Genomic DNA, 22,514 nt, shown 5'->3' with positions numbered 1-22,514 from the left:
TTCATCAGCTTTACCTGTCGGACTCTTGCATGAAAATGGATGCAATCCAGCCTCACATCCCTCCCAGGTGTCTGGAGACTTAATTTTCCTTCTACAATCGTCTAATATTTGTTATAACAGTCTTCAAGAGCAGAGACAAATCCAACTGTGGTAAGTAAAGAGAGGTCTCACAGATGTCTGCCACAGGGAGAGTCATCACCAGGGTCTTCCTCATCTGCCTCCTCCCAGTGGCTGAAGAGCTGTTCCCCACATCCAAGTGTGGAATCTGATCATGCAGAGGCACGATGGACATAATCTTCATTGCATGATTCCTCCAAGAGCAATGTCAACCATCATACATGGCCTTTTTTGACCTCACAAATGCCTTTGACTCTGTCAATGAAGAGGGACCAAAGAGCATCCTACTGAAACCTGGCTGCTTGCTGAAATTCATCCCCATCTTATATTTGCTTCATAACGGCACGCAAACTGTGATTTTAACTAAGGTGTGGAGTTATGATAGTTGACAAAATCTTGAGTGACACCTTGTTTCCAATCACTGTGCAATCTTAAGACATTTCTATGTTAATAAACTGTACAAAAATTAACAGGGAAACATTAGTTAATTAATGCCTCACCTGAAAATTGTTCTCCCAATGCACATTAGGTGCTGTTATTTCCTGATGAATGACAGAGAGATTACGAGCAAAGGTCAGTAGAGCCCCCTGGAGATCTTCTCCGATTGTTCTGTTAATGATATACAAACAAATGAGTTTACTAATGATTCCCTTTACATGCTTAAAAACAATCACAGTCTCATTTCGGGGAAATGCTGATGGAATTTAATGAGTATTTTCATTCTCGCGGGGCACAAATCTTCTGGGAAATATGAAAGATGAGGTACTATTTTTACATGTCAACTGAAGGATTTGTGCAATAAATATACTTTATTAATCATACACCATTGAAAAGCAATAGGTTAAATCAACTGGATACCAAAATGGTAGTCCACACAGTTAGGAAAAGTCTCTAATGCTCTTCCAAAACAAGCATTGTATCCCCAACATGCAAATTACTTCAGTGAATTGAATGATCGCTAAGCATAGCTTGTTCCTTGAATGGAAACTTGTTTGGAGGTGGGAGTTTAAATGGCAAACTTACACCATCCCTAGGCGGTCCCTCTTGTTCCCTTCATGAAGTATAAAAACTGTTCCTTGTCTTTCCTATTAAAACAGAGCACCACATATTAGATCACAATGGGATAATGCATGCTATGAAAATCCCTTGAGGTTATTCCCTCCTCCTGAGAATATTCTGTCAATGTTTTCACTTGATGACTATTACAAAGCCGAACTTTTGCTGCTAAATAATTCCCTTTGCAGCAAAGTGAGTTTGAGAATAAGTCTCTGCATGCTATTCCACCATAGAGGGCATCACAGTGAGCTTCACTATCTCCCAACACCTTGTGCAGGCACACTTTCTGCCAACTAACACAACAGGAGCTGTGGAAAATTTGCCCAACCTTCTGATTTTGGTTGAACAAAGTCAATAGAGGTTAACGATTGACCTGTGGACCTTAGGACCTACCATATATAGAGTTATTCTTTTTATTGATACATAGTCATCCCAGATGGACAAGTATTGGAGAGATCCAAGGCAGGCTTTTGCTCATTACCCCAAGGAGCTCCTGCTCACAACAATGTTAATTTTGGAGGGCAATCCTTCAGTGTAGTTAGCTTGGCACATTAATGGTACAGAATGTAAACAGGTGAGGTAAAACAGTGACCATTAAATTTAAGAACAACACACAAAGCAATGGAAGAACTCAGCAGGTCAGGCAGCATCTACGAAGGAAAATGGACAGTCGATGTTTTGGGTTGAGACCCTTCATTTGGACTGTCCATTTCCCTCCATAGACGCTGCCTGACCTGCTGAGCTCCCCCAGCACTTTGTGTGTTGCTCCAGATTCCAGCATCTGTCTCCATTAAATTTAAAAATATCTGTTATCTAGAAAAGCTGAGATTCTTCTCATGAAAACAGAATGTTCACAGAAGGTTTCAAAGAGGAATTCAAAATTATGAACGGTTTTGGCAACTTTAATTGTCAGTACGTAATGAGCCTGGATTCTTCACCCTCACCCACCTCTTGGTAGGTTACACTTGTTGAATTCAGTAACCCCAATGGAGATTAGTAATTGAAAAGGAACCTTCCATACAGATAAATAATGAGTGCTTGTAACAAAGTTAATACAATAATCATGGGGGATTTTAATCTCCCAGGCAATCAAATTAATGGTTTTGAGGTTGAGTTCATGGGATGCGGTCAAGAGAGAGTTTCCTCAAACAAAACATTGTGGACCCTGATGGAGAACAGGCATTTCTAGATCTGGACATGTATGGTGAAGTGGGATTAATTAATAATATTTCACATTCTGTCTGAGAGCGACAAATTTAAGTCAAAAATTAGACGTCTTAAGGTTAAATAAAGCCAACTACATAAATATGAAGGGCTGGTTGGGTAAAGTAAATTGAGAAATTAAACAGAAGGTATGACAGTAGATTAGCAATGGCAGACAATTCTCAATAAAAATATATTTCATCCAGAAATAATGAGAATAGCAATCCATTTAAATTTAACGATAGTAGGTTAAATGTACATGTGGAGTTTGTGAGGATTTTAGAAACAAGTAAAAAATAACTATAAGAATGTTAAAGAGGGAGAATGCAAAGTAGGAAGAAATAGAAAAACAAATTGTGAGAGCCTCCACGTGTTTGTAAAGAGGAAAAGACTAGAAGTTAAACAAATATTTTGTATCTGGTCTTCATGGTTGGAGGAAAAAAAACACATAACAAAAGTAGTAGGTAACCTGGAGTAGAGCAAGTCAATGGAACAGATGCTCCTAAAAGAGGGTGCTGCAGCTATGTTGAATTCATTGGATGTCAACTTTCAAAATTTCCAATACTCTGCAACAGTTTCAGTGGATTCAAAAACAGTAAATATAACAACATTATTTAAGAAGAGAGAAAACAGGGAACTACAAACCAGTTAGGCTAACATCAGTTATTGGGGAAATGCTGGAATCTATAATTAATGAACTTTTTAAAAAGTCCAAGAAGACCAGGCAGAAAAACATGGTTTTACTAAAGGGATATTATGGCAACTGCTCTGCCCGTGACTGCAAGAAATTGCTGAGAGTTGTGGACACAGCCCAGCACATCACAGAAACCAGCCTCCTCTCCATAGACTCTGTCTACACTTCTCGCTGCCTCGGTAAAGCAGCCAACACAAAGACCCCACCCACCCCAGACATTTTCTCTTCTCCCCTCTCCCATTAGGCAGAAGATACAAAAGCATGAAAGCACACATCATCAGGCTCAAGGACAGCTTCTATCCTGCTGTTATAATACTATTGAACGGTCTCCTAGTACGATAAGATGGACTCTTGACCTCAGAATCTACCTCGTTATGACCTTGCACCTTATTGTCTGCCTGCACTGCACTTTCTCTGTAACACTTTATTCTGCATTCTGTTATTGTTTTACCTTGTACTACCTCAATGCACTGTGTAATGAATTGACTTGTATGAATGCTATGCAAGACAAGCTTTTCACTGTACCTCAGTACATGTGACTATAATAAACCAATTCCACTATTGTGTTTCATAAATTTGAGAATATAACTATCACGATAGATAAAGGGAAGCTCATGGATATAGTGTATTAGGATTTCCAAAAGGCATGATTCTGCAGCAGGAGTTTGTATTCTGAAACTCTGCCCTGTATGATATATAGTTGCTTTCTAGAAACTGTAAATAAATTAAATTGACTAAAAATGTGTACTCTTGATCTTTTTAAAATAGTTGCATTTGTGAGATCTCCTCCAACAGTTTATTCAATGAATAACTCACTCATATGGGCAACTCACTCATATGGGCAAGCATGAGCTCAGCTTCAAGTGGAACCTCAGCCTCAAGCATGAGCTCAGCCTCAAGCATGAGCTCAGCTTCAAGTGGAACCTCAGCCTCAAGCATGTGAGCTTGTGCTAATCTGAGCCAGGGTGATGGTAGCAGGGCTGTTGTCTTCAGAACCCAAAGTGAGGGACGGATAAATCAGTTCAGGTTTCTCGTTGCTGTAATTGGCCCTTGTTGTTGGCAATACATCAGATGTGAACTTTGGCTTAGGAAAAGACTGAGCTTAGGGAGTACTAATTACTCTCCACCACTGAGGTAAGAAACACTCAGTGCCAAAATCACAAGCAGGGCCTTCTGTGTTTTGGTCGGGAACTGAAAGGGACCCAGGCTCATGGAATCTGAGACCACCCACTTACAAGAGGTAGAGAAATTCTTAAGCAAAGGAATATACTTTGTAAATTTAACAGAATTCTTTTTGAGTTTGGGGAGAAACATTTAGAAATAGGCATGATTTAATAGGATTTCAATATGTGTCTTATATAGTGCATATCACACTGGTCCCCATTGAGTATACTCCATATAAACCTGTTCAAAGAAACCTCGATATGCAAGCAATTTGTTTAATAGAATAAAACCATGGTTATAATGAAGTCAGAGAAGACCACCTATGGTGCTTACTACCGTGGCAAACCTTGGGAGACAAGAAAAACTTCAATACCTTAATATCAAAACCAATCCCGTGAGCTTTAAAAATCTTGAAGAGTACACTGTAGTGGACCATGGATAAATTGGCATGTTTCAACTGTGTGCTTAACACTCCGTAACGTTTCATAAAAGGAAGTTGCTGAAAGGCAAATAATATCTAGTACAGATATGTATATATTATTATGAAACCCTACTGTGGCCTATTAAGTTTAAATGAGGAACTCAGATAAAGTGCATCTACCGATCAAATATTTTGGTTGATATGATTTCATTAAAGTATGACACAAGCCTTTTTAGTCGATTTATAAAAAATAAAGTACAATAAAACTCATGGAAATCAAGGTCAGAGCAAAGAGCTCAGTGTTGGGGACATGGGGTGAATGACCATCATTGGTCCTTTTGATGTGGGGACATGTCTCTCCTCTTGGTCCCACATTCAGCTAACCTACCTTCTAGAGGCTGATCCCTGGATACACTGCCCCATGCCAAACCAGTCTGGAGAGGGAACCTCAAACGGGCATTAGGGCGTTCTGGTTAAATAAACTGACCTAACTCCTGATTCATACTTGGGAAGAGGATTCATATTCCTTTTCCTGACCAATTGTGAAACTGTGCGCCTGAAGCTCCCAAAATACAGGCAGTGGGTAAACCAAATGTCAGTGCCTAACCCACTGCTCTTTCCCTTGCTTTCTATGCCGAAGTAGTGCTAATCTATTTTGTAGCCTCACAAGAGTTAAATCTCCCCAGAATTTCTGACTCATCGGTGAATATTTAAATTTTCGGTCAGTTATGCTGCATCTGAATTGCTCTTTTTTTGAAGAAGAACCAACTTATAATTCATATCTACAAAATTTAATAATAATAAAAATTAATAATTGAACAGGAAATGTAAGGCACACCTGTGGGATGTTCCTCCTGGCTGGATGTCACGGGGAGCAAATGGATACACCATTATTTCACCTCATTCAAAATCTGATATTCAATTTATTTTAAAAAGTTAATTATGGCTTGTGCAGGTATGGTATGCAGAAGTAATTCAAGAGTGAATTGTAGTAAAACTTATTTAAAACAAATGGTAAAGAGGAGAAAAAGAGATGTGAAATCATACATATTTTCAAAATTGTGGCAAAATAATACATACAAAGAGAGTTTGGGCTAAATTATTAATGACCAGGGTGTATATTGAGGAGATTTAGTATAAGAAATACCACATTGCTAATAGTGTTTAATAATCTTTTGTTAAATCTGAGGGAATTATAAATCATGCCTGCTTATGAAACAGTGAACCTTCTCCACCCCACGGTGAATTAGTGTGTCTTCAGCCAGGGCAACAGTATGGGCAGTAGGGTTGGCCTTGATACTCTTGGGCCAAAGTCAGCCAGAGCTTTTATTGCAGATTGGCAGCCAGTGAACTCTTCCTATTCAGCACAGGTCTGGCTACCTGCCTCCTCAAATAGCTTGACCACAGTCATATCTCTCTGCTTGTAGGTGCAGAATGGCCACTAGGGCATGGTACTGCAACATGCCAGGGCCGTTGGTAATCCAGCCTCATACCTGCAGACAATTCAGCACTTTCAGAAGGTGAGAGGGAAAACTAGAGTAGAAAAAAAAGAAATGGAACTTGATGGAATTCTGTTATTGAACCACCTCAATGTGAAAATCAAGATGTGAGGTAGAATCAAAACAGTTAATGAGAAAGCAATTTTTTTGTAATTAAAGGTTGATTTACTCTTTGAAAATTCTTGCTTGGAGTGGCCAGCAGTCTAATATAGACATGGCAGTGTGGGAGCTGGGAAAACGTGCTTCTCCTACTTGGGTGTTAAACGTCTCATTGAAAATTAATCATGTTTATAATATTCATAGATTTAATAACACTCATTGATCATATCATTAACTGTAAAAGGAGAAACTTACAAAATCTGTTGTGTGTACTATGGGACTGCAACTAAATTAATGTTTGACAGAATAATACAAGCAGCAGTTTAACAACCGTAAACTTGAATATCATTGCAATAATGGAGTACTATTGTTTAACATTTGGCAGTTGATGAGGTGCTCATTATAACAATGATGTATGCATACGCATGCATAATGAATTGCATCATGAATTATTTATGTGTTGATTACTTAGCTGCATTTATGTAGATGGTAATGTATTGCAAATATAATGAATGTTTAGCTTTATAGATATTGCATGTTTTTTTCCCACATATAGGGTGTGTGCCTATTTCAGTATTAATTTTGAATGTTTTCAGGCAATTTTGTTCCTGATAAGGTTTCCAATGCAGTGGTTTCTCACACAAGCATTAATTAATTACTATATTCTGTTTTTAACCCCGCTGACATCCAAAAGTATGTAAGTGCTCTGTAATGACTTCTAATTAATTTCTGATTGTAATGAGAGGAACAGTTATGAAATTATTTTATGGTTGAGGTGGTTCAAATTTCTAATTTGATTGCTTGTTGTAAACGTGCACACTTACAGTTTGCGCCTCCACCTCTTCTGCCACTTCTCGCCTGTGAAGTCTCCTTTTCTTCTCCTTGGGCGTTGGAGGCACTTCAAAGGTGTTGTTTTCACAGGTCAGCTTCCCGTTAGAAATGAAGAGCATCAGTTGTGTCATGGCCAGTTGGTCACTGTAGGCCAGGTCTAAGTCTGTCGCCCAGACCTGGAAGAAAAGTATGAAAGATCTGCATTTATAAAGCACCTTTCAAAACTTTGTTATTCTTGTGTAGCTAATACCTTTGCAGAGCATTCACTGTTTTAATTCAGGTAACACATTCACTCACCTGCAGACATCAAGCTCCCACAAACATGAATGACCAGATAATCTGTTTTGTGATATGGATTGACCAGGATAGCAAGGACAACTCTCTCGTTCTTCCTCAAGCCCACCTGAGAGATGAGACTGTGCCTCAAATTTAATGTCTTGTCTCTGAGAAAGCACCTTTGTCCATGTGATAGTATCTCTGACAGAATTGTATTTCCCCTGTACGTCCATGGGGTGTTGGTCGAGATTGTTGTGCTCTAGTATCTGGAGTAGGATATGCACTCACAACAGTCTGATTTAGACGAAAGAGCAACAGATGATGCTGAGGGAACAGTTGCACTCCGGCAATGGTGAGTGCAAACACTGGAAGTAGCTTTGAGTTAAAGTATGATACTGTGCTGTAGAACATAAAACATAGAACACCACAGGATCAGGCTCACCATGTCTGCACCGATCATGATGCCAATCTAACTAATCCCATCTGCCTGCACATGGTTTGTATCCCTCTATTTCCTGCCTGTCCACGTGTCTGTCTAATTGCCTCTTAAACGCTGCTGTCGTATCTGCTACCACCTCCCCCGGCAATGCGTTCCAGGCACCTACTGCACTGTGTGTAAAAAAAAACTTGCCTCACGCATCCCCTTCTCATCTTAAGGCTAAGCCCTCTAGTATGTGACATTTTCACCCTAAGAAAAAGATTCTATCTACCCTATTTATGCCTCTCGTAATTTTATATACCTCTATCAGGTCGTCCCTCAGCCTCTGATGCTCTGGAGAAAATTCAAATTTGTCCAACCTCTCCTTATAGCTGATATACTCCATCCTGATGAACCTCTTCCGCACCCTCTCCAAAGCCTCCACATCATTCCTAGAATGAGGCAACCAGAACTGGACACAGTGTGGCCTAACCAGAGTTTTGTAAAGCTGCATCATCACTTTGCGGCTCTTAAACTCGATCCCCCGACTTATGAAAGCTAACATTCCATAAGCTTTCTTAACTACCCTATCCCCCTGCGAGGCAACTTTCTGTGATCTGTGGATATGAACCCCCAGATCCCTCTGCTCCTCTACACTGCCCAGAATCCTGCCATTTACCTCGTACACAATCCTGCCATTTACCTCGTACACAATATTCCAAATGTGTCCTAACTAAAGTTTTATACCACTGCAATGTGACTTCCCAACTTTTATATTCCATGCCCCAACCAATGAAGGCAAGCATGCCGTGCACATTCTTTATTCCCCTATCTATGTGGTTGCCATTTTCAGGGAGCTATGGACATGCACCCCAATAACCCTCTGTATATCAATGCTCGTTGGGGTCCTGCATACTTTCCTCTTGCATTTGACCTCCCAAGACGCAACATCTCACACTTGTCCAGACTAAATTCCATCTGCTATTTCTCCACCCAAATTTTCAACTGACCTATATCCTGCTGTATCCCTTGATAAACTTCCTCACTATTCACAACTCCACCAATTGTCAGGTAGTCTGCAAACTTACGAATCAGACCACCGACATTTTCATCCAAATAATTTATTTATATTTTTACAAACAACAGAGGTCCCAGCACAAATCGTCGCAGAACACCACCGGTCACAGACCTCCAGTCAGAAAAGCAGCCAACCACCTAGTCTGCCTTCCATGACCAAGCCAATTTTGTATCCAATTTACAAATTCGCCGTGGATCCCATGTGACTTAATCTTGTGGAGCAGCCCACCAGGAGGTAACCTGTCAAATGCTTTAGTTAAGTCCATGTAGACGACATCCGCTGCCCTACCCTTCATCAATCATCTTCATCACCTCCTCAAAATACTCAGTCAAATTGGTGAGACAGAACCTTCCCCATATAAAGCTATCCCTAATAAGTCTATGTTTTTCCAAATGCAAGTAAATCCTAAGAATCTTGTCCAATAACTTCCCTACTACTGATGTAAGGCTCACTAACCTATCATTTCCTGGATTATCCCTTTTGCCCTTCTTAAACAAAGGAACAACACTGGCTATACTCCAGTCTTCTGGGACCTCCCCTGTGGCTGAACAGGATACAGGCGGGTCCCAGAAGACTGGAGAATAGGCCAGAAGATCCCAACATTGAACAGCAACCGGAATCCAACAAAATCAGCCCAAATGAGTGATCCATCCATAATCACTATCAGAGACACCCACTGGAAAGCACCATTGGTAAGAATAGTATCAGTTCACGTTCTCTGCTGTTAAACGACTTGTGAATACTCAGTTTCATAGAACAGCCTCTCAGAATGATGCACTAAAGACAGGCAGTATTTGTAGAATTATCCCAAAGCACTAGCCAGCAACCTCTTGAGAGGTGGAAAGGCAGATGACATTATGATCACACACTTTGTTCTTCCTGTTAGAACCACACCTTCAAGCATGAGAAATTGCAACAAATATTGTCTACATGTGGTATGTTCAACATTTACTCAACCGTAATCTGTACACTAAATTGTACAGTACCATTCTGCTATAATCCACTCAATGCTATAATCCATTTCTCAGTAATAATGTCTGCAACTCTTATGAGCTGTGAGGTGCAACACTCACTTTAGATTCTTGTTACAGATCCTCTAACCAAAAACTAATGTTCAATTATCCTTGAAGGTTATAAATGCTTTGAAGAAGATGACCACAAAGACGACTAAGATCCTGTTCCATACACCTCCTGCCAAACCCCTCTGCCCCATCTCCCTCCAACATCCCCCTCCTTAGTTTCATTGTGGAATGTGATGCCAAGGACTTTCTGTGGCCGGATAACCTATCGACCTTGGGTGCAAATAATAACTGCTTGGTGTCGTCACCGAAGAGCTAACTTGTGCTACGAACCCTTACCTCAAGCTGTGTTACAGATGCCACAATTAGCCTCAGTGTCCCTGTCTTGGATGAGGGAGAATGGCGCTGATTCCTATTAATTGAACAATGCATATGTGGACATGTCACATCGGGCAAGGACATGCCACGGTTTTCAACGTGACAGACTAGCCTCAAGACGTTCATTGTCAGCAAAGAGGCAATGAGAAAAAGAAATAAATAGATGGTACTTGGCGTGAGTGAGAGGGATGGTAGTCCGGCCACCATGTCCATTCTGAGTGATTGTTCCCCCACTGCTGTGGACTCAAGAACTAGTTCACAAACTGTCTGACCAGCTAATGTAAAGTTAACTTACATGTAGGACAATGGATCTCTCTAATTTGTAACATTCCTACCACTGCCCAATCCACAAGAGGGCCATTTCCTGTCATACTTTCGGCTATGAGCAGAAAGTGTACATGCACTGGAGTAACTCCTGCTGGGCATATTTACAAAAATGTAACCAGTAAACATGCTGCTTTGAGCAATCACATTCTCCCAGCCCGGCCTTCCATAACAGACCCAGTGGTGGCTGACTTCGGTGAGCATGGAATGGTAAATGACATCATTATAAGGATATTAAGAGGTCAGAGAAACAAGACCATCTGTTAAAACGGGACTAATTTCCAAGTAATATTTCAGTAGCAGTTCCCCTCTTCCTGCACCAAGAAATAAATTATAATTGATATCAACCTAAATAAATACTGCATGCTACCACTGTTGGCCGTGGTGATGCCATTTTTCAACTTAAGTGCTTCGTGCCAGAAACAAAACGCAAATTCATTACTAAGTAGCTGCTTTCGGTTCGTATTCGCAGTAGTTTATCTCCTGATCCAGGCTAGACGTTGAATGCTGTGTATGTAATAAATATAAATCCTGTGCTCATTTTCAAACACACCACTGAATACATTCACTGAGATCTAAATGCAATAATTCCAGAATTCACAATTAAAACCTACACCTAAAAATAATCCAATAACTTTCCTGCACAATCACATGGACCTTTCTTATTTCCAAAGATGCTTCAATTGGGTTTTAAGGATCAAAGTCTTCGGAATGTGACACAGCTGGTTATAGCTTGAGTGACCAAAACAAAATGGTTTGATGGCCTGTCAGGCAGGTAATCTTAGAGCTGCTTGCAACTTTTCTTAACATTTCTGTGGCAAAGAGGAAAACTGGACAAGTTCTGCATGTGTGACTGCTGTCAAATAATCAATCCTGAACGTGTGGACATTGAATGAATTGGCTGTGATGCTTTCTGTGGTGGAACAGCCCAACAGCATTCATTGGGCAAAGTAGCTGATGACATCCAGTCCCTGCGGAACAACAATGAGTGAATGCCTTTGGGAGAGGAGGAGTGGCTATGAACCATACTGGCTTTGGAATACATCACAGGATTGAACTGCAGAAACACTTTAATCCTCATTATACTAATGGCATTTTCAGGATATTTACAAAGAGTTTAATTTACTGCTTTCTGTAAGAAGGGAAGAGCCAATGAACCATATTTAGTTCATTTAGTCCTTATTTAGAAAATAAAGGAACCTATTTAGAAAAAAGAAATACGGTGGAATTATTTAGTTAAATGAAAAATGTTGGCAATTGATAAGGTGGAGAACTAGTGCTGATGCTGTAGACCTTTCACTCTGGGATTCTGGTTCAAATCCATTCCAACTGAGCACATGAAATTACCATCTTCAGTTCATTTTGATCAATGTCACTCCAGTTTCTCAGTAAAACCAGCATGTTTGCAATGTTACACAACGTGTCCAGAACAAAGTTATAATGTGCTGTAGTAAAGTTATTTTGAGGCAGAGTAAGGTGACCTTTATGTTGCTAGATGGTGAGTCCAGGTGCATAAAACGCGAACTTCTCTGGCATAAAAACATTACAGTAGACGTGTTAACATATTCCTACATTTTTGTTCTACATAATAGAAGAAGTAGGAACAGGGCAATAGCAATCCAATCTTTCAAATCTGCTCTACCATTCATGATTAGTACTTCAAATCCACCTTTCCATACAACTGCCAGATCCTCAATCGCCTTTGAGTTCAAGAATCTATCAATCTCTGTCCTGAGTTGACTTAGCTTCCACATTCCTATCACCCTTTGAGTGAAGAAATATTGCCACGTCCTATTTGGCCAACTCTTTATTCTAAGACCTCAAATTCTAGACACCAGATAGGGGAAACATTCCCAGCACCTACTTTGTCAAGCTTTTTAATTTTATATGTTTCAAGAATCACCTCGCATTCTTCTACATTCTGGAGAATACAGGCCCAATCCGCCCAATCTCTCACATCGCACAACCCCCTCCCACCTCCTCTTCCTCTGCCCTCCACCTGCAGGAAGCACCAAGTGAACCTTGGTTGTACCATTTGGAAAATAGATATACCCTTCTCTGGGGAGTAAACAAAATGCGCACACACAAGAACTCCAGGGTGATCTTATCAAGATCCTATCTGTATAATTGAACTAAAAATACCCTTACCTGTGAATTCTTTTGTAATAAAAACGGACATCCCAATTACCTTGCAGTTACATTTCTGACATTTGTCTACATAGACCCACTTGTCCCTCAATACCAGACTTCCCACATTTAAAAAAGACTAATTTCTAGTTTTCCTCCTGAATTAGATAACCACATTTCTCCACATTATATTCCATCTGCTATGTTCTTGCTCCTTCATAAAATCTGCCCATGTTTTTGCAGCATTTTCACAACCCCCTCACAGCTTCCTTTTACCACCCACCTCAGTGACATTAGCTAACTTAGATTCTTTACACTTGAACCCGTCATCCAAGTCATTGATATGACCATAAACAGCTGAGGCCGAAGAACTGAGCTTTGCAGTTTCCCTCGAGTTACAGCAGTTACTCACTTGTTCCTACTCTATTTTCTGTCGTTTAACCTGCTTTCAATCAATGCTGATGTATTACCCTGAAGCCCATGAGGCCTAATATTAAATATCGACCCAAAGTGGCATCTTTCAAAACTTTTCTCAACATATACCGTGTCCATTTTAGACCCCACCCACCTTCTCTCTAGTCTGGTAATTGGTAATCTCAAAAACATAAAGAGCTGTCAAACACTATTTGCCTTTCGTAAATCCACACAGACTCTACCAAATCATATTAAGGTTTTCTCCATGCCCTGTTACCAAGTCCATTAAAACATAAATTCCAGCATTTTTCCAACTAAGATCTATGTCACACGCCTATAATTCCATACTTTCATACTCTTTTCTGGAATAGCAGTGTTTCATTTGCCACACTTCAATTCACAGGGACCATTCCTAAATATGGGGAATTCTGTTGGATGAGAATCAATACATCCATCATCTCTGTGTCTCTTTTAAAACATACAATGTAGGCTCGGCCTTCAGTCTGTGGGAATTGTCAGTTTTTAAGTCCCATTAATTTCTTCAGTGGTATTAATTAAAACTCATTTTTCTAAGGACCTACTTCTCACTAGATCCTTGGCTCCACACTGATTTCAAAATGCTATCCGTGTCCTCTATAGTTAAGGCTGATGCAAAAGTATTTGTTTAATATCTTTGCCAATTCCTTATTTCCCATAATAATGTCTGCAAAGGGGCGATGTTTACTTTTGATGATCATCTTTCCAAATCATGTCTTTTGTTAGTTTTCCTTCTTATCTATTTTTTGTTCATTTTTTGATGCACTCTACAATTTGTCCAATTCTCAGGTCTACTCTTTTTACCAACTGCTTCATCTTTCCTTAAGCTGTAGTCTCAATGCCAATTACCCTCCTCTGCTGTCTTATCCAATAGCCTATTCTTTATGTCTGTGATCAAAACAAGTAGCCACAAGCTAGTCCATTAAGGAGGTCATTACAGGCAAATCCAAACAATGCCTCAGCCATACCCTTACAAATGGACAGGATACATTAACTGTGGAAACAAAAAGTAATTCTCCGCTCAGTCTTTGTTCCCATAGTTAATTGCATCCTGTTCATTTGTAAGATTGGCACCCCATCAACCACCATAAACATTCATTCCTTGCAGCACAGAGGTTGCAGTCAACACCATCTATAACATACACTGCAGCCACTCACCAAGGCACTTCCCAAACCTGGGACTTTCACCACCAAGAAGAACAAAGTCGGCAGGAGCATGGGAACACCTCCATTCATACACCATCCTGATTTGGAAATATATTGCCAGCCTTCATTGTCACTGAGTCCAAATTCCAGAACTCTTACCCAACTGCACTGTGAGTACCTTCATCAGAAGGACAGTAGCAATTCAAAAAGGCAGCTCTTCACTGCCTTATCGAGGGCAATTATGGATGGGTAATATATGTTGGCCTTCCCAGTGACATTCAGAGCCTGAAAAATGAATAATTAAAGGAATGTAAAAGCATGGAGCCTAATTGGGAATCATGCCTACATGTGAGATCACACCATAAACATTATCTTGCCTTTTTCTATTTCCACGCTAATAACGGACTAGTTGTATATTGGCCGTATTTTGAATTCATTTAAGGAACTTATTTATCCTCCTGTAGGTATATCTTGTGTTTATTGGATAATCTGATAGTTCCCTTGGCATTCTGCTGTAATTCAAATGATAAAAAGCCTGTCAAGTTTTTTTTAGTTCTTCTAATATTAACGCTATAAAAATAAAGCCAGTAAATGTTATTACAAATCCTGGTTCTGAACACATTTTTAGAATCAAATTTTTGTCCACAAAAGTTTTTAGAAACATGTCAGTTCCATTCTGCTTCCCCGGCAACCCCCTTCTTTTTGTGTTGTATGTAAATCCAAGCTTTTCAGTACTTATAAGTGTTTTTAAACTATCAGTTAAGACAAAGGAAGGAGGGGCATTTCTCTGGAAAGCAAACGGCTGAAGGAGTGATTATAGAGGTTTTTAACATTATGTGGGAATTTCATATAGAATTACATGGAATATACCACAGTGGGTTGAATTCACATTGGGTTGAATAAGTCTCCTCCCTTCTTCCCTCATCTTATAAATTCATCAGAAGACTCTTTTTGATGCATGTACTCTGTATTTTTTTGTGGAATTAATAAAAATATTGTAAAGAGAGAGAGAGAACTCTATTTCTTTTGCCCTTTTATGTTAAAATACCATTGACAAGGTCAAAATAGGGAAGATGTGCCCACTTGCAGGAGTATTGTAAAGGTAAAATTATAAATCCCAGTAGAAATCAGGGGAAACTTCTCCCACAAGGAGTGGATGAAGTAAAACTCATGGATACATTCAAGGGGTAGCCCCATGTTAGAGGATGGCAGAGACAGTGGAGCAAGCTTGTGTCGAAAATAAACACTACCTTAGGGCAAATGGGGGAAAAGGCCCATTTCTACACCTTACATGCAGTTCAACTTTTAGCTTTAGAGGCCGCATTGTAAATTACAGTGCCTGCTTTAAATTCAGATGTAACAGCAGGAAAGCACACACCTGATTTGTGCTCAGCCACTGCTGCACTCTGCAGTCTTTTTATAGTGTCCACAGCCCTGCAAATGGTTCAGTGGAACAATCCAACAGAATTCTCAAAACTAGCCACGGGCGATAAATGCAACTTAGTTCATCCCTTGAGTAAATAATATAAAAAGTACCCTGCCTGATTTTCCTTCCTCCTTCTTAGCTGAATGTTCATCTGAGACCCCGCTGAACCTTTCGTGGCATAGGGGAAAGGGAGTACTTCAAGGAATAGTTGAGGTGAACAGCACTGATGCATTTAAGAAGTTGGTAAACCCATAAGGATGAAAGAAATAGAAGTACAGGAGAATGCTTGTATGCAGCAGAAGCACTGGGTGAAATGATGTGTTCTCTACGGCAAATACTAATGTAATTAAAATTCAACAGACTTTTCATTCTAGATCCTTTTGTGTCTGCACCAGTAAAACAAATGATAGCTCCTACCTAGCCTCCCACTTGCCCTTTACTCATCCCAACCTTAACATTTCCGTAGCTCTCAGGATCCACAGAGAAATTTACTAACTCCAGCACGCAGCTTGGGCAGCATTATCAGAGGCAACAAAGACCACTGAAATATGATCCTGAATCATACCTGTTGGTATTGTCTGTGCTTTCACTGTAGCTGCAGCCTAGCAGCTGGGACTCCCCATTAATATGCCTCGTCCAACAGTATTGTGAGGGGAAACATATGTGACACATCTCCCCTCTTTAAAAGTCTACATTTAGCAACAAGTAAGGAATTTAAATGGCTATGAATTGACAAATGTATTTGTTCAAAGAAATAAGTGCCTTCTGTTAGCTTTACATTTTATATGGCAGATGCAAGTAGTGATTTCAGTTGTGTTCAATAATTATTTCAATCATTCTAACTCTCTTTCACGGCATATTCAAAAATAACATAGTTAAGTTATATTGTCATACTTATTGGCAACCGTTGATTTGCCAAGATAAGGCAAACCTTAGGAACTTGGGGACGTATATTGCACCCATGTTTGAGTGCTTTTAAACAAATAGATACACGGCACCTTGTATACTTTGTATGATTTCTCAATTAATATTGCAAAAGTCTCTGATAAGCACAAACAGTAAATTCGTTGAAAGGACATCACATCAACCAGAAAAAGGCTAATACTGCCTCCCATTTCAACACTGACTGGTCTAATACCTTTCTAAAATACGAGGTAGGCCTGCCTGAAAGGTGATCATTTCAACATAGCCTGATAGTTTCACACTGCAGTCAGTCTTCTTCTGTACCTTCCTCACTGGATAATACAAGTTTGATGTCCTACACATTCTCTCTGTTCCCATGTTTATTCACTATGTTTATATCAAGATTTGCTATTCCTTTATTGAGCTCTCGATCCTCCTATGATCTACATACTTTTAATTCCCAAGGTGGCCATCACCTAACTGCTGCTTGTTCATTCAACCTGGGCTAGAGGGGAGTTGGTAAAGGCATTTAAGACCATGGGTTGCCATGGGACTGAAGAATCAATAAATAAGTACAGGTTTAACGTGATTATCAAAAGAATCAAAGCCAACATGAGGAAAAGATTTTCTATGCAACTTTAAGATTTGGAACCTACTGTCCAATGTGATTCAATCTTGGTCCTTTCGAGGGAATTAGATTAATTCTCAGAGGGAATAAATAAGAGCAGGAGCGAAACTAAGTGGTTTACACCTCAAAAGAACTGGCAGGGACTTGATGAGCCGAATGGTCTCTTTCTCTGATGATCAAAGGTTTTGCCTTGGTTTCTTATTAAAAAGCTTAGCCTAGACATTTATCTGCATAATGCTGAGAAAAAAAACAGGTCTGCAAAGCTGAAAATCGTAGAATAAAACAATTTTGTGCATATTGCTATGTGCCAGTGACAGCCAATGTCATTCCATGGCTATTTTGTTGAAAAATGCTGATAGATGTCCCACATCACAATTTGCTGCTCCCGCTGCATTATGTAGATCATTGACACACTCTACCTCACTCTTGTTCATCCACTTTTCTACCAGACCACAGGAGAATCTGCTGCCATTGTAGTCTTACCCAAGATGCAGATAATCCTGCATAGTACTCGGATCCACACAGACTCCTCATCCACCAACCCCCTTTCCCACCTCCCCTCAGCAACCTCCTGCCAGGAGCACCTGCTTGTGGCCCTGGAGGCTCTCTGAGATCTCTTTCACAACAGGACATGCCTGCTGCGGGTGATAAGACCCACTGACCTCTCGAGGTCTGTCAGTAAACCTGGGAGTGCACTCCCTGACCTTGGGAATCACCGGGGCGGCCCCAGTGAAGGAAACAGCCCTCTCCAGTAGCTGAAAGAGTGCTGATATATTATGCCTGAGTATCTTCAGGTGCTGACTGATGAGTTGTGTGTCTACTGCTGGCAGCTGTTAGAAATTTGATTCAAGTTTTTCAGTAATGCCTGTTATTTCTAAGACAGTGTGGCATTACACAAGGGAGCCAGACAATGCTGGTTATTTAGATTTTTTAAATAGCTTTAGGGAGACTTGCAATGTAATTGTAATGGTGTAAAGATGGCAAAGACAAATTTTTAGGCTCTTGTACTTTTATAGAGCACATTTAACAGATAAAATTTACCTCATACTTCAGAGGACAATTGACAGTAGGAGCCATGGTGACAGCTGGAAGTGCGCTGAGGAAGATTAGGGAAGTTTTTATTAATCTTTTGAAGGTGAGAAACATATAGAAACAACAAAGGGTTCAGGCATAGAGCTCCAGAGAACAGTAATGAATGACTATATTCTACGTAATCAATATTCTAGGGAATGCAAAGTTGCCCAGAGTCAGTGACTAAGAACATAGGAAGGAAGTTACAGATGAAATGAGGGTTTACAAACTGGCAGATAGATTCTGAATCTAATGCCTTGGGGAGTCAATGGGTTGGGTAGACATCCTATAAAGATCAGTAAGGATGGGACTGCTGAATTTGCGTGGGGTTTTGTACTTGAAAGTTGTGTCAAATGGAGTTTGAGCTGAAGCAAGTGACAGAGAAATAGAATCTGGATAACAGTTCCAGCGAGGGGTGAATAAGGTAAGGCAGAGGTGGACAATGTCATAGCATTGGAAGTGAGTAGTATTGGTAGGGGATCACATATAAAATGTACTCAACCGCAAGTTGAACAGGAGTCTGTGTTATGCTATCTCCAGTTAATCTCAGAAGTCAAGTTCAGCATATGCAGAGGCAGGGTCATTAATAAATTCAATAATCAAATGGGTATTCACTAGAAAGTCTTGTTATGAATGAAACCAAATACTGTAATTATCAAATAGCTACATCAACTAGAACAAACTCATTCAATGAGTGAGCTGGGTAAAGCCCTACTTCTCCATTATTCTGAAAATAAACTGAAGGAAAATCAATTATAGTAAATACCCCCAAGCAGAAATTTGATAATGTCATAGGTCATGTGAATAACCGTATCTGAGGGCAATTATCAGTAGATTCGTAGGCAAAAGAAAGCCTAGCAGACGTTTCATTAAAAGTTTTCATTGATAAGAGAGCTGGTGTCAAAAAGGTCAGACACTCTGGAACAACACTTTAAGAATAAAGGGACAACAGGCTACCCACGGCAAAACTTGGGTTGCATTGACTGTTGAGGTACAGATTGTATGCCAATCTGAGTAACAGAGCATGCTGAAATGCCTCTTCCAGCTGCAATTTCTTCTGTTATTTAGGTTATATTCTGAAAAGATGGAAGTAAAAAGAAATGGAATGAAAGGAAGGTAAAAGGATGAGGGTGGACTTCTGTCATTGTAGAGCCAACAGTGGGACAGATGCCTCTTTCAATGCTACAACTCTCTCTCTCTCTCTCTCTCTCTCTCTCGAAACAGATGTAGACCAGTCTTGGAGATCTCTTTTGTTTCCTCCTGAGGACCATGGAGAACAGCAACACAAGTTAACCCTATCACATAACAAGGAAAGCAAGAGGCTGCACTGTCAAACTATCACCAAAATCCCCCACACCACATTCAGCCCTGACCTCCCAAGGTCAACCAAATGAGATGATCTTCAAGACGTGTAGTACATTAAGATACCAGTAGACTTTGTGGCATAAAGCTTACTCAGGTAAAAGTGATAGCCAGTTTTCCAATAATAGCAAAAATTGATTTGAACTGGCCACAGGTTCACATGTATACTGCACCATTCACTTGGGTGTGGACTATGCTGAGTTCTCCCAAAGGCAGCACCACACTTAATTTGAGGTAGTTATTGTCACATGGATTGTTTCCACAGAGGGCTTGATCTGTGGCACGGTGTTTTGGGCAATGGCTCCATAAAGCTACAGCTCATCATAGAAGGAAGTTATTTTGCTGATATATAAAAAAAATAGGCTAGTGCATCCAATGACATGGCAATGATGGCAGCATCATGACATTTGATACTACCTGCTGGAGATGCAGGGAGAATGGCTTTCTTGTAAAAAAAAATGTGTATAATTTATGTTTGATTTATGTTTTTTCTTGTGAATGCTGCTTATATGATGCTCTGTGCCTGTGATGCTGTTGAAAGTAAATTTTTCACTGCACCTGTGCGTACATGTACTTGTGCATATGACAATAAACTCGACTTTGACTTTGACTATGGTGAGCTTCACAGAGCAGGTAAAGGCAGCATGGACTGGTTCAAGCTGCCTTGTATTTGGTTGCAGATTTTGCTTGCTACAGGAAGAAAGAAAAGATAACTCTAATCCACAGCTTCTGTGTGGTCCAAATACGAACAAACTTAAGTTGGGAGCTGGCAAAATGGATACGGAGTTGTCCAAGAGGGAGATCAACAGCTGTGGACTTAGAACATATTCCCAAGACTCATCCAAAATTTTATCTCCTTCAAATAACTATCACACATCATAGCTCGCTCTTGAATAACAGCCATTGACTTTGAACATTGACATTACCACAGCAAAAATTGTAAAAGAGATCAGTTCACATAAGCCACAGCCAACGGGAAAAGCTGATGGCTCACAAAATAAAATCAAATCCTTTCTATTAAATCCTTATTAATCCTTATTCTATTAATTCCACTGTCAGAGGTGGATGGTGGAAGGATTTAATAGAAAGGATTTTATTTCAGAGATTTTATCTCTGTAGCCTCGTCCAGCAAGAGAAGCCTTTGATTTCTCTGCACTCTCCCAGTTCCCGCCTCCGTTCATCCCTGTTTCTAAGCAGTCCACCATTGATGGAAGTGCCTTCAGCTCCCAGTGTTTTTTTTTATATTCATTCAAGGGACGTGGGCTTCGCAGGCTGAGCCAGCATTTAATTGCCCATCCCTAGTAGCCCTTGAGGAGGTGGTGGTGAGCTGCCTTCTTGAACTGCTGCAGTCTTTGGGGTGTGGTTACACCCCCAATGCTATTAAGGAGAGAGTTCCAGGATTTTGACCCAGCGACAGTGAAGGAACGGCAATGTATTTCCAAGTCAGGATGGGGTGGGGCTTGGAGGGCAACTTCCAGGGGGTGGTGTTCTCCGGGCTTTTGCTGCCCTTGTCCTTCTAGCTGGTAGAGGTCATGGGTTTGGAAGGTGCTGTCTAGGGACGCTTAGTGTTCTAAGGTGTGAAATGAAAGGTGAGAAGTCAAAATTTTGAGCTGCAGAGAAGAGGTGGAGTGATAAAAAGAAATGTCTATGGTAGGGTGGAGAGCAAGAGAGACTGACTGACACTGACAGCTTTGTGCCTACTGAGAGAGGGTTATGAAGGCTTGTTAATCACAGCTGATTTATTTGGAGGAGATATAAATAGAAGGAGATGGATGAGGACAGATGGACAAAAAATTGCTGGAACTGTGGGACTTGAAACACTGCAATTGGTATAAATCAGAAGTAGAAGGAAATGCTGGAAATATTCAGCAGGTCAGGCAGCATCTGTGCAGAGATGCTGTTGAGAGGTCATCAACACCACAGGTACATCAGAAATGACCAGATCTGACACAAACTCGAAAGGCCGGTTATGCAAAATCATTAAGTTCAGTATTGAGTCCTGAGGACTGTAATGTGCTCAGTCAGAAGTTGAATCCTGTTCCTTGAACTTAAATTGAGCATTTTTGGGACAGTTTAAAAGACCAAAAGTAGAGAGATCAGAGTGAGCGTAAGGTGGAGAATTAATGTTGCAGGCAACTGGACCACCCTTTCAGAGTAAACAGAGGTATTCTGCAAAGCAGTCATCATAACTGCATTTGGTTTCTCCAAAGTTATCAAAACCACATCTTGAGAACTGATTGCATTACACGAGACTGGAAGAATCGTCTCTCCACAGATGCTGCCTGATCTCCTGAGAATTTCCAGAACTTTCTCTTTTATTTCAAATTTCCAGCAGGTTTTTTGCTTTCCTAAGGACTGGGAGTCCCTCCTAAACCTCACTGCTTCTCTACCTCACATTTCCCTTCAAGGCATTCCTTAAAACCACCCTCCTTGGTCAAACTTCTCATTATCTGTCCCCAATTTTTTCCTTTTGTGCCTTACTGTCAAATTTAATGTCATAATACTTCTGTGAATCAATGTGCATATTTGGCTATATTAAAATACTTTACAAAAGCACATTGTTGTAACTTGGTTTAATAATTGATTGGAAAATATAAAATAGCAAACGTAAGCTCAGATTGCTTCAACTAATTTCACTTCAAAACCTTAAATCGTCACTCAGCTGAAACAGGACTGATTACACCATTTCCTGCTCCAACTCATTCTTTCCCAGGGGATCAAAACTGTGGAATTCCTTTTCTCCGTCAGCTGGCTCTTCCTCCTTGAAGTTACAAATTTTTATAACTAACCTACCCTTTTCAAATTTCAATGTTCCTACACCAAA

The 22,514-nt window shown here is 40.2% G+C and overlaps 1 protein-coding gene across 1 annotated transcript in view; it reads right to left on the bottom strand.

Moving 5' to 3' along the window:
* Nucleotides 1-642: 642 nt before the first annotated feature.
* iqch (IQ motif containing H) overlaps nucleotides 643-22,514 on the bottom strand; it is a 105,430-nt gene continuing 83,558 nt past the window's right edge. The window contains 3 exon segments of the mRNA XM_052040366.1: nucleotides 643-726; nucleotides 4,608-4,733; nucleotides 7,078-7,260. Coding sequence (XP_051896326.1) covers nucleotides 643-726; nucleotides 4,608-4,733; nucleotides 7,078-7,260 — 393 coding nt within the window.

This window comes from Pristis pectinata, chromosome 28, assembly GCF_009764475.1.
Source record: "Pristis pectinata isolate sPriPec2 chromosome 28, sPriPec2.1.pri, whole genome shotgun sequence".
NCBI classification, from domain to species: Eukaryota; Metazoa; Chordata; class Chondrichthyes; order Rhinopristiformes; family Pristidae; genus Pristis; species Pristis pectinata.
Note: the sequence above shows the minus strand (reverse complement) of the source record. Positions and strands in the feature narration are given on the sequence as shown.